The sequence below is a fragment of the Meleagris gallopavo genome, chromosome 1 (assembly GCF_905368555.1).
Source record: "Meleagris gallopavo chromosome 1, MGAL_WU_HG_1.1, whole genome shotgun sequence".
NCBI lineage: Eukaryota > Metazoa > Chordata > Aves > Galliformes > Phasianidae > Meleagris > Meleagris gallopavo.
The window spans coordinates 12,235,906-12,255,586 of record NC_139404.1 but is presented as its reverse complement, the minus strand read 5'-3'; the positions used below and the strand labels follow the sequence as shown (position 1 = coordinate 12,255,586).

General features: G+C 36.3%; 1 protein-coding gene across 1 annotated transcript in view; it reads left to right on the top strand.

Annotated features, from left to right (window-relative positions):
• Positions 1-19,681, top strand: part of PTPN12 (protein tyrosine phosphatase non-receptor type 12) — a 69,439-nt gene that overhangs the window by 40,144 nt on the left and 9,614 nt on the right. The window contains exons 8-12 of the mRNA XM_085216690.1: positions 2,428-2,570; positions 4,108-4,174; positions 4,773-4,850; positions 4,945-5,043; positions 12,578-12,663. Coding sequence (XP_085072816.1) covers positions 2,428-2,570; positions 4,108-4,174; positions 4,773-4,850; positions 4,945-5,043; positions 12,578-12,663 — 473 coding nt within the window. The remainder of the gene's footprint in view (positions 1-2,427; positions 2,571-4,107; positions 4,175-4,772; positions 4,851-4,944; positions 5,044-12,577; positions 12,664-19,681) is intronic.

Below are 19,681 nucleotides of genomic sequence, written 5' to 3'. Positions count from 1 at the left end.
AGCTAAGCTGAATTTTTGAAGAGTTATCTTAGTGTTCAAGAATATGTCTGGTAACTCAATTTGTATATAGTATTTGTTGGCAGTTAAATAAGATTATAATCTGTCTCATTGTGGAAAATATAGTTAATTTATCTTGGTTAAAATCTTTAGTCCCAAAGAGCTGCTGTAAAGCATGAAATCTGCTTTATAAACTGAATATCAGATGTGTTGATTGTTAGAAGGAACTGTAACCTGTTAGATGAAATAAGAACACTTGTATTTTCATGTAAGGGCTAAGCATGAATGAACTTAAATGCCAAATTTGAGGTGACTGTATTTTTCTTAAAATGAACTCAGTAAATGAAAAAATAAATGTGGAACACTCCTGCAAAAATAGAAAGGTTGACAATCTCTTTTAAAGAATCCTTGTCATCCTTTCTGGCATGATCTATTAAGAAATAATCTATTACAACATAACTCGTTTATTTTCTTCAGCAGTGCTTTATTCCATTTCAATAACTGATATCGCAGCAGTTGTCAAAACCGCTTCTTAATGCGGCGCTGTTTGAGGGGTGATTTGTGTTTGCTGCCAACACCTGGGAAGCCACAGCAAGACGTGTGCTTCTGAGCAATTCATTTCTGTTGGTGTTTTCTGAATGCTCATAACTGACCATCCTATGAGTTTTCTGATATGGCAGCAATTAACTGCATAACAGTAACTGGTTTTTGCAGCATTTACTGGTACGATGAATTAAAAACAAAACCGAAAAGATTAAAAACCCCAAAGCAGAATCAGGTATTTTTATTACCCAAACTTTGAAAACCGGTTACTTCAGAAACTGTAAGGGGTTCATTATTTGCTTGTCCATACCACACATGCAAATCATATTCAGCTGCTTGACTTCTGTATTTTTTTCAGGATTTCTTTGAGGTTTTATCCTCTCAATAGTAAAAGATCTATGCTGTGTAGTAAAACACACACTGACAGAGAATTACAGGCTTATCCTGAAGAATTCTAAATATAGTCTTGGACCAAGGAGGTAAATGTGCTTTTGTGGCAGAAAGACCCTTCAACACACTTTCTAGAATATTTTCTAATTTTCTAGAGTAAGGACAACTTTTGTCCCTTCTGTAGAATGTTCAGTGGGATATCATTCAGAATACAATGGAGGGAATTAGGTTGTATGAATACAGGAAGTTCTCTGATTGCCGTGAGGAAAACTAGTTTGAAAGCTGAAGGTTATTATGAACTAAATCAATGGGCTTCTTAAAAAGTTACAATAAGGGGGACTGTGAAGAGTCCTTTTCATTTTTAATTTATATATAAAAAGCTTAGATTTAGAAATTATTTTTTGACTGTTCTGCCAATGTGGAAAAATAACTCCTTAAATGTAATTAAGTGGAAGTTCTTGATGGACCTTAAAGGGATGTATTTGTCTTCCCTGCCAATGACGTTGATTTTACATAATCAGTTGGATTTATTTTTGTTTTATTACACTGGGTATTCTTTTGCTAGCTACAGTATTTTCACAGATTTAATCAAAGTTTATTTACTGAAACAAAAATAGTTGTTTCAGTTGGAAGATCATATAAATTTCCATGTTCAAAAAGTCCACCAGATTGCTTCTCAGATTACTAAACAGAAGATAGCGTAGGTCCTTTAACCCGTAACGTGTAATAATGATAAAACTGTCATGCTCCTGCCTCTCCAGTGTATTATTTTGAGTGCGTGCTGGAATCAAGAGATGTGACAACAGCGTGGAGAGCTGCAGTACCAGTAGCTTTACTGTGGGCACTTTGGGTAATAGTGGAAGTGAGAATTTGAGCTGTTCTGTAAGGAATTCTGGTAGCTGAGTAACTAATGTATTTTGAAACCTGCTGTTTACCTAAGTCCTATTATAAAATGAGCAACTAGGATAAAAGTGTATGACAGTGTTGCAAGTGTGAGCCAGCTTGGATGTAGCCTGAATTATTCTAAGTTCCTCAATTTTTACCTGCATGCACACTTCATTTTGCAGTCTGTCAAAGTGACATGACTGAAAATTTCCAGATACTGGAGCATGACTGGAACAGGGGGTGGTTTCCTGATGGTCTTTGCCTTCCTTTCATCCTTTCAAAGTTTAAGACTGTAGGGACGGAGAATCTGTAAGATGGTGCAGCATTATGGGTCCTGTATCCCATATGTTCACGAGGTGTTTTCTTTACTCCTTCAGCAAACTGTCTTGCAATGTTTTCACCCATGCACTAGTAGTACACAAACATTTCAGAATTTCCTGGTTTTTTTTTTTTTTTTTTAGCTGCTGTCAGTTGTAGGGTTGTTTTTTTTTTTATATATACTAAAATGGTTTTGATTGTCTGGGCTATTAAGGAGCCTCACCAAATAATTTAATTCACACAAGCTCCTCAAATATGCATTATAATTAACAACTTTCATTCCTCCTCCCTTAGGAAACTCGTAGTGTCTATCAATTTCATTATGTTAACTGGCCTGACCATGATGTCCCGTCGTCTTTTGATTCTATTCTGGACATGATCAGTTTGATGAGAGAATACCAGGAACATGAAGATGTACCAATCTGCATACACTGCAGGTATCAAGTACATTTAGTTTTAAAGTTTATATACATTTTAGAAATTTAGACTTCTAGGAGGAGATGGGCTAGTTTGATTCCAAATTGCAATTATTTTGTTTTCTAAGAAGGAATATTTCCTCATGTCAAAACTTGGCTCAGATTGATATAGTCCTCATTGTCTTAAACTCACGTTGCAGTAGAATTCTATTTCAGTTGAGAACATTATCCCCGTGGCTCTTAAAACATTCAGATCCTCATTAGGACAAACTTTCTGAAGATCGTTTGTTGTGCCTTAGCCTGGCAGGTGGCTTCATACCACACAGTTATTCACTCACTCCCCCTCTTCCCAGGGGGATAGGAGAGAGAATCAGAAACAACAAAATAGGACACACGGGTTGAGATAAACTATTTACTAAGATAGAGAAAAGGAAAACAGGTATGATGATATATATTATATTATATATATTACATTGCATATATAGTCATATAAAGATAGATATATACATATATATCTTAAAAAAAAAAAAAAAAAAAAAAAAAAGGCAAGTGATGCAGGAGTAATTGTTCTCCACCCCCGGAGTGATGCCCAGCTAGCCCCCCAAGCTGCAGAAGAGGGTGCAATTAACTCCCTCCCTTCAAAGCTCCTCCTGCTTAATGTCATGTGGTATGGAATATCTCTTTGGCCAGTTTAAGTCAACTGTCCCAGTTCTTTTCCCTCCTAGCTCCTTGGGCTGTGAATTGCCTTGGCTTAGCAGGCAACAACAAACATTATTGTGTTATCAACATTGCTTAATGTACTGTATGTAGGAAAATACTCAGTTGTGTTAGTAAGCCGGGGAATTATAAATCCTTAGAGGCTTATTAATTCTGGATGTTCTATACAAGTGTTATAGAAATCTTCCGTCTTAAAGAAGCACGCAGATAACTTGCCTTTCTAAGCAATTGGGTCTAAATCCAAAAGGAACTTCTTTAGCGTGGAGATTAGTTTCACTTCGTTCTGTTTTTCTTGAATGCCAGTAGAACTTCACAGCTATGTAATGATACATATTTATTGCACTGTAACTCTATCTGGAAAAATAGGTGTTTGTGCATTAGGAAGAATAAGTGCTACAGGTCACTGTCACTTTTTTCAACTTGTTTGCTAATAACAAGCAGAAAATACAGATGTGCTGCTGAAGCCAAAAAATGTGGAAACTCTTTAAATGTGTTCCATTCTTCTGCTTAGTATCTGTCATTAAACTTTGATAAAATCGCTATTGTTAAAGCAGTGGTAACTGGAAATAGTGCAAGAAAAGAGGCAATGAAAAAGTCAATATCAAAATGTCTTTCATGACTGCAGTTCTGGTCAGCCACAAGAAACTTGCATTGAAAGCTTTAATTTTGCTCTACTAAATTTGTTATTTGAAAATGTTATAGGTTTAAGCTTAAAATGATAGGTGGGGGAATTAAATGTTTTTGGTTTTATAGAACCAGAACAGAATTTGGGTTCTGAAAATATTGTAGTGCTTTTTCAACCATTTAAAACAGTTTCTAATGTACCTGTTTATGTTCAAAGTGCAGGGTGTGGAAGAACAGGAGCCATCTGTGCCATAGATTATACATGGAATTTGCTTAAAGCTGGGGTAAGGAACCTTATAAGAAAAAATTATGGCATTCCTCATTTCATAACAACAATTGATTGAGCTTCCAAATGTTCTGAAACTATGAAATGTCTGTGTGTTCTGAAATTCTTACTACAGGTTGGATGTTTACCTTCATCACATTCATGCTTTGGTGTGAACTTTCCATTGACATCAAGTTTTTATTTTTTTTGGGAAAAAAAAAAAGCATTGAACTATATTCCTCATTTGGATGTATTTCAGTTTTAAGTAATTTTGAATGTTGTTTCCAGCATCTCTGATTTTGCAGCTTTTGAAGTCTTGATATTTAGAATGTACAGAGATAATGTCTTCTTGGGGTTTCTAACTTTGAAATGTTAATGTTCAGGTGTCGCGTTAATGCTTCCATTGAATGTCTCGTTTTCAGAATGCTTTTAAATGCTCTCATCTGGTCAAAATGTAATGTTTAAGAACAAGTTCTGGAGAAGAATTGCTTTATAAAAGAATTTTTAGTTCATTTTAGTCAATTGATTGTTTACACTTGCAGAAGTTAGACATCCAAAAGTATTGCTATTTTTACAAGCAGTTACATCCATATAATTGACTTCCTTCTATATTTCAGAAAATACCTGAAGAGTTCAATGTATTTAATTTAATACAGGAAATGAGGACGCAAAGGCATTCTGCAGTGCAGACAAAGGTATAGTTTGTTTTAAAATGCACCTTATGATAATATACCATTAATTCTATATAAAGGTCTTGTGCACTAACTTTTATCTGATAAACTACTATAGGAGCAGTATGAACTTGTCCATCGAGCCATAGCACAACTGTTTGAAAAGCAACTGCAAAAATATGAAAGCTGTACGGACTGGAAGATTGCAGATGGAGTGGTATGTGCCTTTCCCATATGAGTTTCCATCAGTTGCAACTGTGGTTGAGGTTTTTGTTGTGAAGTCTTATTTTTAATTGTTCATTCCTGTTAAGGAAGATGAATAACTTGGTTTGCACTACAAGTGCTTTTTGCTGAGTAGGGAGTTATTCTGTACTTAGCTTACACTGAAATTTGATTGTAAGAGTTAAGTTTGATAAATAACAGAATAGTTGCCACATACACCAAATGCCAACTGTGGTGGGAGAAGTAATAGAAAGAATTTTTAGTATGGGTGAAAAGCAAAACTTAGCACATACATCAGTTTAGATTGAGGTATCTTGGTGAGGTGATAGTAGTTGACAGCTGAACTGTTTGGTATCTTGCTTTGACTGGCATTACTTGCCCAAAAGCTGATGACAAAATGAAAATGTCTGACTTTCTGCGAGTTACTTGTTAAATGGTGTCATGAAGAACACGTTAAAATGAAATGCTCAGTTTGCACATAAGTTTGTGTGTATGAACTGAGCTTAATTCATCCAATTTTATTCTCCCTTCCTCCCTGCCATCACTGTAGTGCTGGACCCAGTTTTAAACCAGTAGATTTGCATTTATCTTACTACTGCACTTCACTGCAAAAAATCTTTAATTTTAGGGATTTAGCATTTTTACATGGTTCTTTGTAGGAAGTCTAAAACACTTTTCATTCCTGGAAAAAAAGCAGGCATTTTTCTGTTAGTTCTCTTAAAACTGTCTATTCATGCAATAGTTCTGAGGCTTGTAGTCATCACTGAAATAACCTAGTAGGCTAAGTACAATGTGGGTAGGGCAGATTGTTTTAAGTGAGTTGAGTTTGATATTCAGCATAATTGGAGTGGGAATTTTCATTTTACTTATGATAAATAAATGTGGTAGCTTTTGGAATATGTAGATTCATTACATTTGTACAAAATAGATTCCTAATGACATTACTTTGTCTTTAAAAAAAAAAAAAAAAAGAGGCATAAGAGTCTGCAGTATCTTCTAGCTATTTGACTTTGATCTGACCTGTATCTGCACTCTTCCTAGAATCAAAAATGTTTCATGTTATTGACATATATTCCTATATATCTGTGGTCTGGAAGAAGTGCTGAATGAGGTGACATAGTTTTTTGATGCATGTCTTAGTGCCCTGGAATGTATGTTTACTTTGAGATGAAACTAAGCCTGCTGCAGGAAGTTTTCAAATCACTCTGTTAAATGTAGTGGAATATGTTTAGATTCTGTCCTAGATCCTAATCTATCAGAATGTAGCCTATCAGAAGTGAACATTTATCATTTATAGCAGTAGTGGGGCAAGTGAAAAGTGTTAGAATGGGTATATAGGAATAAACTCATTAAGTTAATGGGTGGTTAGAAATGAGTAATACGTGGAGTTCTTGAATGTTTGGATTGTGTCTTGTCTTCTGGCTTTGAGCATCTCTTAAACATGGACAAAAATGTTTTCTATTACCAATACTTGTGGAAATATGGATACTACAAGTGTAGAATCCTGCTTATGTGAGGGGTTTTAATTGTGTTCAGTGAAAACAATTGCAGATAAAAGAATGGCTCTACTTCTGATATAGTACTATTATAGGATGCTGAAATGTGTTCTGTTTTGCCTGCTTGTTATATTATGAATATTATGTATTATCTGAAGTTTTGGAGTACTCCGTAAGGTTGAATTTGTAGTTTTATTGTCCAATTGCTTTTCTTGAATTGAGTTACACTTTGTAAGCAGTCTTTGCCAGCAACATCACAGTAAAAAGTTTATCTGATTGGCAATGAGTAGTAGTATTCATAGAGATGTAACTTAGGCACAATGCTGAACGTGTGTTCCTGTGAACTTGCCAACTCTGCCCTGTTGGAAACAATACTGTACAAAGTCAACAAAAATGCACTCATGTTTAGAGTTCAGTTAGGGTTGTATCTTAATTACTACATTTTGAGAGAAGAATTCAAAGTCTTGTAGAATAGTATAATATAATTACTACATACTATTACACAGTTGTACTTATTGTGAATTCTTAGAACTGTAAATGTGTTTAAAATAATACGCAGTGTCTAAAGCACAAGTAAGTGGAAGAAAGGTTTCTTTAGACACAGATCGTACTTTCAACTGTCCCAGTACTAGACAAATTCCAAGGCAAAGGTGAAATACTGCTTGGAAGTAGGAATTTCACAACCAGGTAAGTGAGTGAGGTACTAAATTTGATGATCAGAACTATTTTTTATTCCCTTTTTGAATAGTTGGATTCTTGATGTCTCAAACAGTTAACTGGGGGCTGAGTCTAAGACTTGATGACTCGGTTTGAAATATCAAGCTGAGTCTTAGACTCAGCCTTCCTTCAACTGAATCTCCTGGTCATCCTGTTTGGAGTTTCCATCTCTGTTTTTTTTTTTTTCTATTAAATCAAAAGATTACACTTAGTTTTAATTTTGGAAATTATGCAACAGATGTGAGCTGATTTGTGTTGATCATCTAATAAGATATCAGAGTTATGTCAGAATATTTTTGAGTTATTTGAGGGGCATCTCTGTGGGCTGAAGTGCATATCATGTTTGTCATGGAAAAGTGAATCAGATGGATTTTCATGAAGTTGAATGTCTTGTATGTAGAAAAATCCAAATTGTTTAAAGGACAAAAAAAACAATAAGTATACTACTGCTGAGAAATATTTCTTACTGAATTTTGTCACATCTTGACAGTAAGAGCCATGCTGCAGTACTGCAAGTCTTTCTGGTTTTCCCTTATCCACTTTATTAATAGAACTTTTTCTTCAGAACATGACATTGTTAGTACTCTTACGAATCACTTATTCTTGTAAAAGTGGCACATTTGTTACTGTAGTTTGTGCTTTTAGAAGCTGTGGAAGAATCTGCTGCTGTAAGAAGAATGTGGATATTCAAAACATTAATGGTTTGACAACTAGGCCAAAAGTTTTCACCAGTGCAATTATCATTGCTGTTTTGCATCTTGGAGGGAGATTTTGGACCATTATAGCATTGTAAAGAAATCTTAGCTGTCTTGGGAGACATATATCTTGCTGTCTATGATCAGAAAATTGTATTCAATCCGAATCATTTGAGTGTATTATTTCAGTCTAATATTTCCTTTATCTGCTGATGCGCTGTGGTTCTCAGGCAATAAGGACTAAAGGAATGCCTTGATTCCTTTTGAGGGAAACCATGAGATTACTTCTGGAAGAGCCTTTGCGGGATATCTTCTAGTAATTTACTAGTACAAAAAGCTTCTGGCTGACACGACATTTTCTGTGACTTCTAAAAGGAAATATTGCAGTTCCTGGGCGGATTTCTCAGTTGTAGGTGATGCCTTGGAAGACTTGGTCTAGAACTGCGATTCTCTATTTAGTCATTTAGTGACAGTTCGGTTTCATACTTCGAACACAGGAGGTTACAGATGGTGAGAGAGACTTTCCCTTGGGAGATGATAGCAAAATTTAGGTCATCATACCAAGTTGAATTCAGAAACGGTGTCTGCTGTGAGAATTCCTTGTTGGTCTTCATTAGCAAAGGAACATGAGTTACTCTGCACGTATTTATACAGAACAATATAACCTGTGCTTCTTGTCCAGGTGATTACCATGATTCTGATACAAGCCAGGATGCCATTGGCCTTTTTGGCCATCTGGGCACACTGCTAGCTTGTGTTCAACCAACACCCCCAGGTCTTTTTCTTCCAGTCTTTCAGCCACTCTGCCCCAAGCCTGTAGCATTGCCTGGGGTTGTAGCTAAAGTGCAGGACCCAGCACTTGATGTTGTTAAACTTCATCCCACTGGCCTCGAGCTCGTTGATCCAGACTGTCTAGATCCCTCTGTAGGGCCTTCGTACCTCCAGGCTGATCAGCACTTCCTTCCAACTTGGTGTTGTCTGCAGATTTACTGTTTTACTGTGGGTGCACTCAATCCCCTTGTCCAGGTCATCAATAAAGATAATAAGCAGGACGGATCTCAGTCATCAACCCTAAGGGAACACTACTCATGATTTATCTCCATTCACAACCATATTTATATATATGTACAGAACTTTAGTATATGTGTATTGGAACACTTGAACTGTTCAGCATCTGAGGAATATAGAGGGTAAACCTAGGAAAAGTTCCTATTCTTTTTTTATATGCATACTGTTACCCATGTTTTCTTCCAGTGAGAAGCTTGCCTAGATAGCATAGGTAAGAAAACTTTCTTCAATAAGAAAACAGGTCATTTTGCACTCTTACAAAATTATATTATTTTTTTTTAATTGAATAGTATGTTGTCTTCTTTTTTTCCTAAGCCGATACTTTTCTTTTCAAAATAATATTCTGCCCTAAAATACAACATCTGTTCAGACAACCAACAATGTTGGCTGATGCCAGTAAGCTGTGATTAGGAAGGCTGGAAGGCTTTTTCTTAATACTGCCATCTGCTCTTCTTAGTGATCAGGTCATTCCTGTGAGATACCCTACATTTGCTTTTACAGTCATACTTTTCTGTTGTTCTGCATGGTTACCAATGCAGTTATTTATATTTATGACAAAAGGTGAAATCTCTGAGTTTGGTGTCACTCAAGAATACTTAAGATGCTGGTTCTTTGCACCTCTCATGACAGCTGAGAACAAGTAACAGACTTGCTCTGAGAGCTCAGTAAGCAGTATTTATTCAGTTAAAAGTAAGAAGAATAGGCCCAGTAGTAACTGAGCACAGTTATTTTAAAATGCTGCAGCAGGTTAAAGTTATTGCAAAGACTTCTCTCCTGTGTGGGGTAGTGCATCTGGCCTTCCTTGTTGTTGACAGCATTTTAAGTAAAAATCCTTTACCTCCTGGGGTATGAATTGTATAAAAGTGAATCAATTTATCTTGAAATCCTCAGTCTGTTCAGCAGTGTTCCTCTTTTTTTTGGTGACAATCCTATAATGTTCTTATTCTTAATTTGAAGTGACTAAAAGTGAACTGATCCTGATTTATAAGCTAATGCAGAACTGAAATCTCTTAAACGCATACTGTCTGTCTGAAGCCTTCCCAGTGTGTGACAGAATACTGCAGCGTCTCTTCAGTTACTGTTGCTTGTCTCAAACAGAGACTGAGCTACTCACTGTATGAATATAGAACTTTAAAATTTTTTGATGTATATTAGTTTCTTCAATAGGCTTTTTCTTCTGCCTGGGAGAAAAGTGTATCTCATGCAAAGTTCTGTTCAGAAATGCCTCTCTTTACAAACAGAAGAGCAGGGATGCAGCTCCTGGGTTATGTCCTAGACAAGTTGAAGTTGATGTTGTAGGAATACTTTGCCAGTAACTCTTTGAAAACCAGGGCTTAAATGTGACATCAGTGTTACTGTAGGCTTCTGCTCTGGTGAGCTCTGGTGCTCAAAGGTAGGAAACCCTTCCTGTGCAATCTCGCACTTTCTGGTATCTCTGCCTGATGAAGCTTTAAAGTGCTGTGGTGAAACAAGGCAGAGCAGCCTGCCCTACAGCGTGCAGTTGCATTCATTGTTTCTAGCTCTAGTTGCTAGTTCTTACAATTACAAAAGTGCCTTTTGAGCCCTAAATGCATCCATAGCGATGGCTACGCACAGGAGGCAGTCAGAGAACTTTCATAGCCTGGGATGGAGATGGAGGGACATGACACAACTAATGAGCTGAGAACTGAATTGATGTTGGATGCTGTAACCCCCGCTTCTTTGGCCTCAGCTTTCTGAACGGTTCTGTGCCTGAATGCAGGCAATGAAGTTAGTTTTCATATATGTTAAGGACAAAATTAGTGTGTATAGTTACCCAGTGCCTGAAGCCAAAAACTTAGAATTTACTATTTTTGGTATTTGACAGGAAAGTAATAGAGGGATCAGATGTCCTTGTAATTTTTCATTCCATCAATGTCTGGAATGTTGTTATAGAGATGTTTCTCAAATTTGCTTGTCTGGAATAGTTTGAAGCTAAACTTAAGAAAATTAAGGGCCCAAAAGACTTTTAGAATGTTGTGGGAAAGCAAGGCATCAAGACGTTATTTTAAAATATGAAGTCCTGCATTCAATTTACAGATATAGCATTACACTGATGTTTGTTTTTTCTTATTATCTCATCAGCCATTTCATTTGCTCTCCTTTTCTGGACAGTCAGTTTCCGAGTGGTGTGTTGTGTTGTCAGCACTTTCTGTGCTAAGAATGATTGTTGATGTAGTACTGATGCAGTAAATCTGTGTTTAATCTGTGTCACAGTACATTTCACGTTGTTATCCATTGGGTAGAGCTTATTCAGAGTGCAGTTAGGTGCAACATCATCAGTTGGTCAGATACTCTTTATTTTTCTTTGTTTCTTTGGGAAAAGGAAGTCACTGTTTATAGTTTTAAACTGACTTAAAGAGAAACTTTCATAAAGATGTAGGCTTTTCGGCAAGTTGAGTGAGTGTCCTTTATTGGACAAAAAGTAATGTTGCAAAATGTAAAAGCTTGTATCTGGAAACAAAAAATGGCAGACCGTGGTTTGGAACTCAGGCTTTGCTTGTAATGTAGGCTGGAGACTCAACTAGTAGAGCTGATTGGTCTGTTACTTTGATGCCTGTTGTATTGACTGGTCTCTAGAATGTGAGGTCTTCTGGCTTGAAACCAGTCGAGCTTGGCTGACAATTATGGAAGCTTCAGTTGTGATCGTCTAAATGTGAGTGGCTTTTATCTGCTAACTGAATCTCACTCCAAAATACTTGAGAGGTATACTGCAGTGGTCAGCAGGACAAGGAACTCCTTGTTTAGTTTGTCTGAAAGGGCTTGCACAATACACTGACACACAAACAATAGGGCATCACTGCTAGTGTGCATGTAGCATGTTCAATTGGAATTTATGTGAGGGTAGTTAGTAGTTGAGATAACTTAGTTATCACCTGTCTTCCAAAGCAGAAAATGTTTGTCACATTTGCATTTGACAAACATTAATTAACAGGGAGTTTTTTGATTGTTTTGTATGAGCAAAGGATGTCTGTCTCTGTCACCTCCTGTGAACAGATTGGCTGAAAGAGGGTAAGGGTTCTGTTGTCTGAACTTGGTATTGTCCTTTGAAATCCACTGCATACATTAGAAATGTTTGTAGTTTTGTTTTTAAACTCACTTTTCAAAATGAAATTATTGGAGATTAAAAAATAATAATTATTGTACGCTGAACTTGAGAGCACTACATTTCTCCTTTGTTTTATTGGATCTTTGGCTTTGGTAGTGTGTGTATGGAGATGGTTTATCAACTTCAGACTCTTGCATACTGTTTTTTCTACGTAGAAATATGTATATATAAAAATTTGAATGTGTGCAAATGCATGCATATCTAATATGTATCTTATGTACTTATGGTTTTCCTGATATATGCTTTATCAAGTAAGCTAAACTTTACTGAAGGCAAATGGGAGATGATTTGAAAATGTTTTAAGACAATGCATTAAACCTTACTAACTTGTAAATTAAGTATTGCCTTGTGTTATGGATCTTCAGAACTTAGTTATTTTGCTTATCAGCTTTACAGCTATGAATGAAAACGTTTTCTTTTTATCAGGATGAAAATAATACAGAGAATGCTGTGAGTTCTTCAGATGCTCAGAAACAGGATTCTCCACCACCAAAGCCTCCACGGACCCGCAGGTACTTAATCATCATAATACAGTATTTTAAGCTCTCAGATTAACTTGCTTTGTATGTTAACAAGTAGAATCAAACTACTGATACTACAAAGACTTTGTTTTTTTTCTATTTATAAACACATATATAATGAAAATAGAAGTCTGGTAATCAGCTCTGTAAACAGAAACCTTTGATATCTTTGTAAAGTCTGTGTTTGAATTTATCGGTCTTGCAATAATGAAATACAAGTAGACAAGTAAATAAGATTAGATGGATCTACTTGATCCACTCGATTATAGCAGCAATAAAGCACAGTTCTGCAAAAAATTAAAACAGGAAAAAAAGCTAAAGGAGTGTTAGAACCCTCATTTTTGGAGGCGAAAGCATAATGGAAAGATTATCTGTGTATTGGATAAAACATTACCTCACAAACAGGGACTGTTAGTGACTAGGACACGCTAACCAAATTGTTTCACTTTGTAAGTGGAAAATTGGTCTCACCGGACCTTCCGTTCAACAGAAAAAAAATAATAAAATCCACTCTAGTTTTTAAAGTATGTAGACTTTGGGAGAGTTAGATGTTGTCTGTCCATTTGCTTTTACCTTTACCTAAAATGGTACCTAACTTCTGAGCATGAGCTAAGAAGCTCTTGTGTACCTAGCTAGTACCTGAAAAGATGTGGGGGCCTTTGGCAGGTGATCCTGCCTGGTCTCAGTCTCTGTATCTCAGAGAGGTATTTGCAATAAGGTAACATTGGAAATAGTATTTGGTAATAATCATTAGTGATTAAATAAGAATTTAGTAGTTATTACGGTTAACTTAACTCATTAATTGTTACTTGAAGCAGAAGTTAGAGAAGATGACATTGAGAGATGAAAAAGAGTTGTAGCTTTCTGCAAACACAACAGTTTGTGCTGTGTAGATAACACCATTTAACCTTGTTTAGATTGAAGGTAATGTGATTGTATCTAATTATGTAGATACAGATTATAACAGTGAAGTCTTGTAATCTGTGTTAGTGGTGAGATCTTAACTCAGAGACTATTTAAGAAGATATGATTTTATCCAGTAGGTAATGCCCTTACTAGTTAATGTTTCCTGAAATAATTTTAGGTCACTACTTGCCATTTTTCTATAGTCATGTGATAATCGTGTATATAATTCATACCTAGGCATGCATCTGCTCTCTTATCTGCAGATCACTGTTCTTTACTGTACAGTTAAGTTAGTGTCTTTTCATCTCTGTCATAAAACCTGGTCTTTTTTGGGCTTTCTTCCATGAACTAATACTTTCCTATCTGCCAACAATGGCAGGAAGGTTGGTTTCTTGTAGGTGAATAGATGGAAGTGTTTAGCAAAGCTGCTGTCCTTTTAAAATGGAGATAATTTTTTTTTGAAAAACCATTAACTGCATCCTTCATGGAAGAAGCTCTGAGGAAACACTTTGTTTTCCAATAGTTGTGTGTACACAAAATACTTGCATCTATTTTCTTGATGTGGGAGATAATTTTACAAATCTATAGTATGATACTGTCTGTGGTCTGGAGGGTTTTATGTAGTATGAATGTAGTGGAATAGCTTAATACTTTTTTCCATGATAAGGACAGCAGTGGAAGACCTGAATTTAATCTTAGTATGAAATATGTAACTGTTAAACATGCGTTTCCATCCAGCTTGGATCTCAGGACTACATTTCATGGTATGGTGATGATTCTGACTCCTATTTGTTTTGATACACTTCAGCTTAATGTGTTGAATGAGGTCATGGCATCTTTTCTGTGGCACTTTCCAATGATTAACCACTATAAATTGTAGAATTTTTCCCAGGAAGGTTTTTCTTGCCTCTCCTCTTTTATTACCCCCACATGTAGTATCTTACTGTATTTTATACACAGGTTCTAGAATTGTATTGTCTTCTGACCTTTCATTTTATCACTTTGTAATGCTTTAGTGTAATTCATTTGCTACAAGACTTCTGAATATGGCTGGTTCCATTCACAGAATTTGCATTCAATGTTAACTTTTAAGCAAACAAAAAAAAAAAAAGAGACTATTACTCCTTGATTATTACTAAGGTAACCAGGAGCAGCTCATGCTTTTGAGAACATACATCAGCACCTTATTCTAGAGACTGCTTGGCTTTATAATTTGCAATTACTTGTGAAAATCACTTTGAAGCTTAAGTCTGTGTTCAATATTGCTTGAAAAGCATTCTTTCCCTCTTTGTGAGACTTGTCTAACTATTTTCAGTTGAAGGTGGGAAGAGTGCGTAACTAAATTTTGTCTTACATTTACAACCGTAGATAATCAAACTGCATATATATTTAATTTGCTATTTAAGACATATATTTACAGTTGGAGCTTTTGCTTTCAGTCCACAGGAGATAATTGGTACATCAGAATTTGGAGAGACGATGTGTTTAGCAAACAGTCTCTGAGCTATTTGTGTGTTCAGTAGTTCATTTTAAAATAACTGGGAGAAAAAAAAAAAGTTAATTTTAATCAGGTTGGCTGTGGAAAACTCTTGAATGTACACAGAAGGTAACACAATTTGAAAGAAATTGAGAAATTGAGGCATAAACACACAAAAGCTAACAACTCTGTAGTTCTGCAGCACACTGAAGACATACATGCTCTGAAGGAGAAAAAATATTAAAATATTATAGCTGTTTGACTTATCTTTCGGTTGTGCTTGCAGTTCTGTCTAATGACTAAATTTTACTCCCCAAAAATCTCCAGTAGGTGACTTCCTTATTTATTTCTCATGCATCCTCTATACATTATCTGTAGTACTGTTGATGATAATCTCCCCAAACTGCACTGTTCTTCCACATGGATAGCAGTGATTTAATGCTTAAGTTCTCTGACTTCTGCCTGCTTATGCAAAGTTTAATTTTCCTGTGTCATTTATGAGGGAGGATGTAGAGCCTTGGTATCTATTTTTAGTTGATCAGAGCGACAGTCCTTGACATCAGTCTCCTATCTGACAATAAAATCCTACATAATGCTTCACAAAATAGCCATGGATTGCTTGAAGTGTTTTTGTTTTTTTTTTTTTCTTTTGACCACTGACCAACTTTTATTTAAATCTGAACCCACATTGCCCTGCTTCTAATAATATAGCCCTTTTTCATTAGGGTTAGAAGGGCCCTAAATTAATGTTTAATGTTCTAAAAAATTAGAAAAACAGCACTCCTCCCAAGATTGTGTGTTATAATGACATGTATATAATCAAGTTGAAAGCATGTTAAATCTTTGTATCAGCCACTGCAATTTTAAACAAAATCTAGTATCAGAAAGTATTTTTCCTGTAATAAATCTTTTTTTGTCTTGCTACAAACTCCTTTTTTTTTTTTTTTTTTTTTATTACCAGTAATAGACTCCTGTGACTTCCAGGAGGAATAGATATATGCCTCAAATTTCTCACATTCTTTTAACTTTTTGCTTTAAAATGTTTTTTTTAATATTTTGGAGGCAAGTGCCAAACGTTTTGAAACAGGCAGTGTATTCAACCATTCCTCCTACCCCCATTTTGTGCTGTCAGTTACTTCAGCAAATAGCTGAATAATCTTATGCTCATAAACTTTTATCACAACTGTTCAAGTTCTGTTTCTTAAATAAGCCTTTGAGTAACTGTCTAGAAACATCCTCACAGTTGTCATATGCAGCTTCCCACCACTCAGTCCTTTGGCTGGGTCATAGCTTGGAGATGGCACCTGGTTCATGGTTTACCTGGCAGCTGAGGGGTCAGTCACTGCGTTTGAAGTATTTGGCAAGCAGGACTTGGCAGTAAGGTACTGTACTTGCTGTTCAGATTGTGGCAGTAAAAACAGGTGAAAAAGCTGTCTTGATTACTGAAGGAAAATCCCCAGATTGTTACTTCTGTGGAAGTACAGAGGTGGTAGAATTACCAGGCAGTCGGTAACAGTTCATACAAAGAGACGTTGTCAGGGTTGAGTTATGAGGAGGTTATCTATTTTTTAGTGTGCTGATTTGACAAGTGAACTGGAGAAATTCTTGCTTTAGTGCTATGTAAAAGCAATGCAGGGTTAACTTGTATCTAATACAGGAAAAGTATTTTCCAACGGTCTGTTGTCCTTCAGTTCATTGAATCTCTTCTGTCTCAATATCCACTTTCATGAGCTTTCCTGGAACTTTCAATCAAGCTATTTTTATTATACTGTCTTGTGTTTCCTGTTTTTGGGATCATGTTAGCTGTTGAGATAATTTTCTGCCTTTTGGGGGAGAAGTGTCTGTAGAGCACAGCTGTTGAAGGAAGTGCCCAAAGAAAGCATTATGCGTCAGACCATAATGCCCAACATTGTCTGGCAAGACTTTCAGAAATAGCTTCTGCTTAGTGAAGAGCTTTTAAAGGTATACTTATCCCAATATTTCTGCTTTCCATAAAGAAACAAAAGCATTATTTTTAATGCAGAGTGTGTGTAATAATAATCCTATGACGTTAGTAAAGTGGAAAAAATCTTGCATGCTCAGAGAAAGCCAGGAAGTCCCGAGTGACATCTATTTCCCTTAAGAAAGAAAGCTCCCAAACACCGGTCACCTAATTTTCAGAGTATGAATATTCTTCAATGTTAATATGATAAGGAATGATTTTTTCTTAATGGAGCATTTCCCATTTGATCACTCTATGTTCTCATTTCTGAGTAAAATAATTAGATTTAATAAATAACTTAAATGACTGTTAAGCAGCACATGAGGAGGATGACTAAACAGGGGTGTGAATTTGTGTTGCTGACTTGCATAGCACTGCTTTATCATCTGCTCTATGCATAACCTCAACAGGGCAGTTTGATACAAGAGAATCAAATGGAGAAGAGATGTCATTAAACAGTAATCAGTGAAGATCTTAACGAATTTTGAGTAGAATTATGAACTTGTGGTCTTGTCATATCTGATTTAATACTAATTTGTTAGTTAATTTTAATGATTAATGGTATATCTGTACCAGATAAGGACTTAGTTTTACTGATTGTAAATATAACAGTGGGTCAGGAAAATGAGGTCAGTGAGGGCAAACGTTGTTCAGTCGGAGGATTTAGTGGTGATTATTTAAAAGAATCATAGTTGGTAAAAAGGGAGCATGTAACCATTTCCGTGTGTGAGCTCTCCCTTCTGGCATAGGAGGGGGAAAACTGAAGGGAAATTTTCCTGTTGTCTTAGTGTGTATTAAGTTGGAGTAAGACTTTTCTTGTTCAACTTTGCTAACTCAGACAAAGAACTTATTTCCTAACTCATTCATTTTTGAAGAACAATAAAACAGCAAAACGGTTCCCAAAGTTGTTTTTATGTGCTTTGTGTTGCTTCTATCTTAATGTAAAGTGAGATGGTGGTATATGGTCACTTGAAAAGGAGAAGCTATTTGAGGCCCAACCCTGTATGATCAGGCAGAGAATGGAAGAAAGTAACTGAGATGGCTGCAGGAGTTGGGTTTGGGGATTTCCAAATACAAAGATAGTAATTTCAGAGAGAGTTTGGAAGCTGGAGACTTGCAGCGTTTCGGTGGGCGGAGATACAGATAAATGAAAATCCAAACAATTCTCTCTTCAGTTTGGAATCCCTTGTATGAGGGTTTTGGTTATCCATTTCATACTGCTGTATCCTAAGAAAATGCTAAGAAAATCACAAGGATTAAATTCAAGCTATAGTCTGCCCTGGACCAGGTAAACTTTTGGAATTGCAGAATATCCAAGTGGGGTAGCAATCTGCTGTTTTTTACATAGCTCCTCATAGTCTCAGCAATTTGCTCTGGTTAAATCCTTCTTAGACCTTTTTTGCAAGTTGGGGAGTTAATAGTATTGCTTTGATTTTTATTTGTGGCATGTAGGCAGATGATGAAAGCCTGCCTGATATCTTTCACTTGTGTATAGACTGTCAAGAATCATTGTGCGATGCTGTGATCTCTAGCCCTATTCACTACAACTCTTACAAGCAAGTGCACTGTGTTTTTAGTAGAAACAGTGTGTTTGATGCTTTTTAAGTGAGACAAAAGAGGCATGTCTTTGGGCAAGAGGTAGCAGTTCGGTTTTATAGCTGTTGAGGTTTTCTGATTGTCCTCTGTGCTTTCCAGTAACCTTTCTGAAAATGCAATTAAGATTTCTGAATCATTCTTGCTTCTTGTTTTGCTGGCAGACAAAGATAGACTGATGTAAGTGAGCAGTGTGAGAATAAACCTCACCATAAATTACTGGGTAATGTGCTGAAAGGATAATGAATGTAACTTGGAGCCTTATGATTCCCATATAAGCCTTTTACCTACCTTTTTAATGAATACTTTCTTAATAACCTTGGCTCAGGAGGTAAATATCCTTTGGCCCATGGAGCTGACACTCGCCTGCTTTCTCTCAAGTGAGGGGGAAAAAAAAAAAAAGCTTTTTCAGTTTTCTGATTACAAACTCCAGAGGCTTGGTTTCTTTGTTAATTGATGGCACGTCATGAAATTTTTCTCTTCTGCAAAATCTGTCGAGTCTCATCCTTCATCAGTGGGTTAGCACTGTATGATTGACTGCTACTGAGAGGATGGCAGCTTCATGTCAACACCCTGGATGCACAAGGTCTGGGCAATGTAATCTGCCGATCATCTGCTGGTCCTTACAGTGTGAGATTTGTTACTGGCACACCTTCCAGGTCTGTTAGATGTGTTAATGTTCTTTCAAGTTTTCCACAACTGCAAATGCTGTCAGACAGACAGGTCTGTCATCTAGCAAGCTAGGAGGAGCTTTTGCCTTTTTGAAGGCCTCTGCTTTTTGTCTTCAGCTTTGTTAATAGAAGTATATTTCACAGAAGTAATGCGATGGGTTTCTTTGAATGGGTTCAGTTCTACAAGGTATTGGAATACAAAAGGAAGCCTAAGGTCTAGAAGTAACCTTTCAAGAGAAAAGAATATTCTGTGATAACCTTGCCTGCAAGAGAAGGTTCTAGGGCTCCTGCTGCAGAGCTGGGTTTGGGTGATTTGTAGTTATCTCAAAAAAACTTAAGATGTATGGGGTTTAACTGATTGTGGATTTACTCAAGGTTACC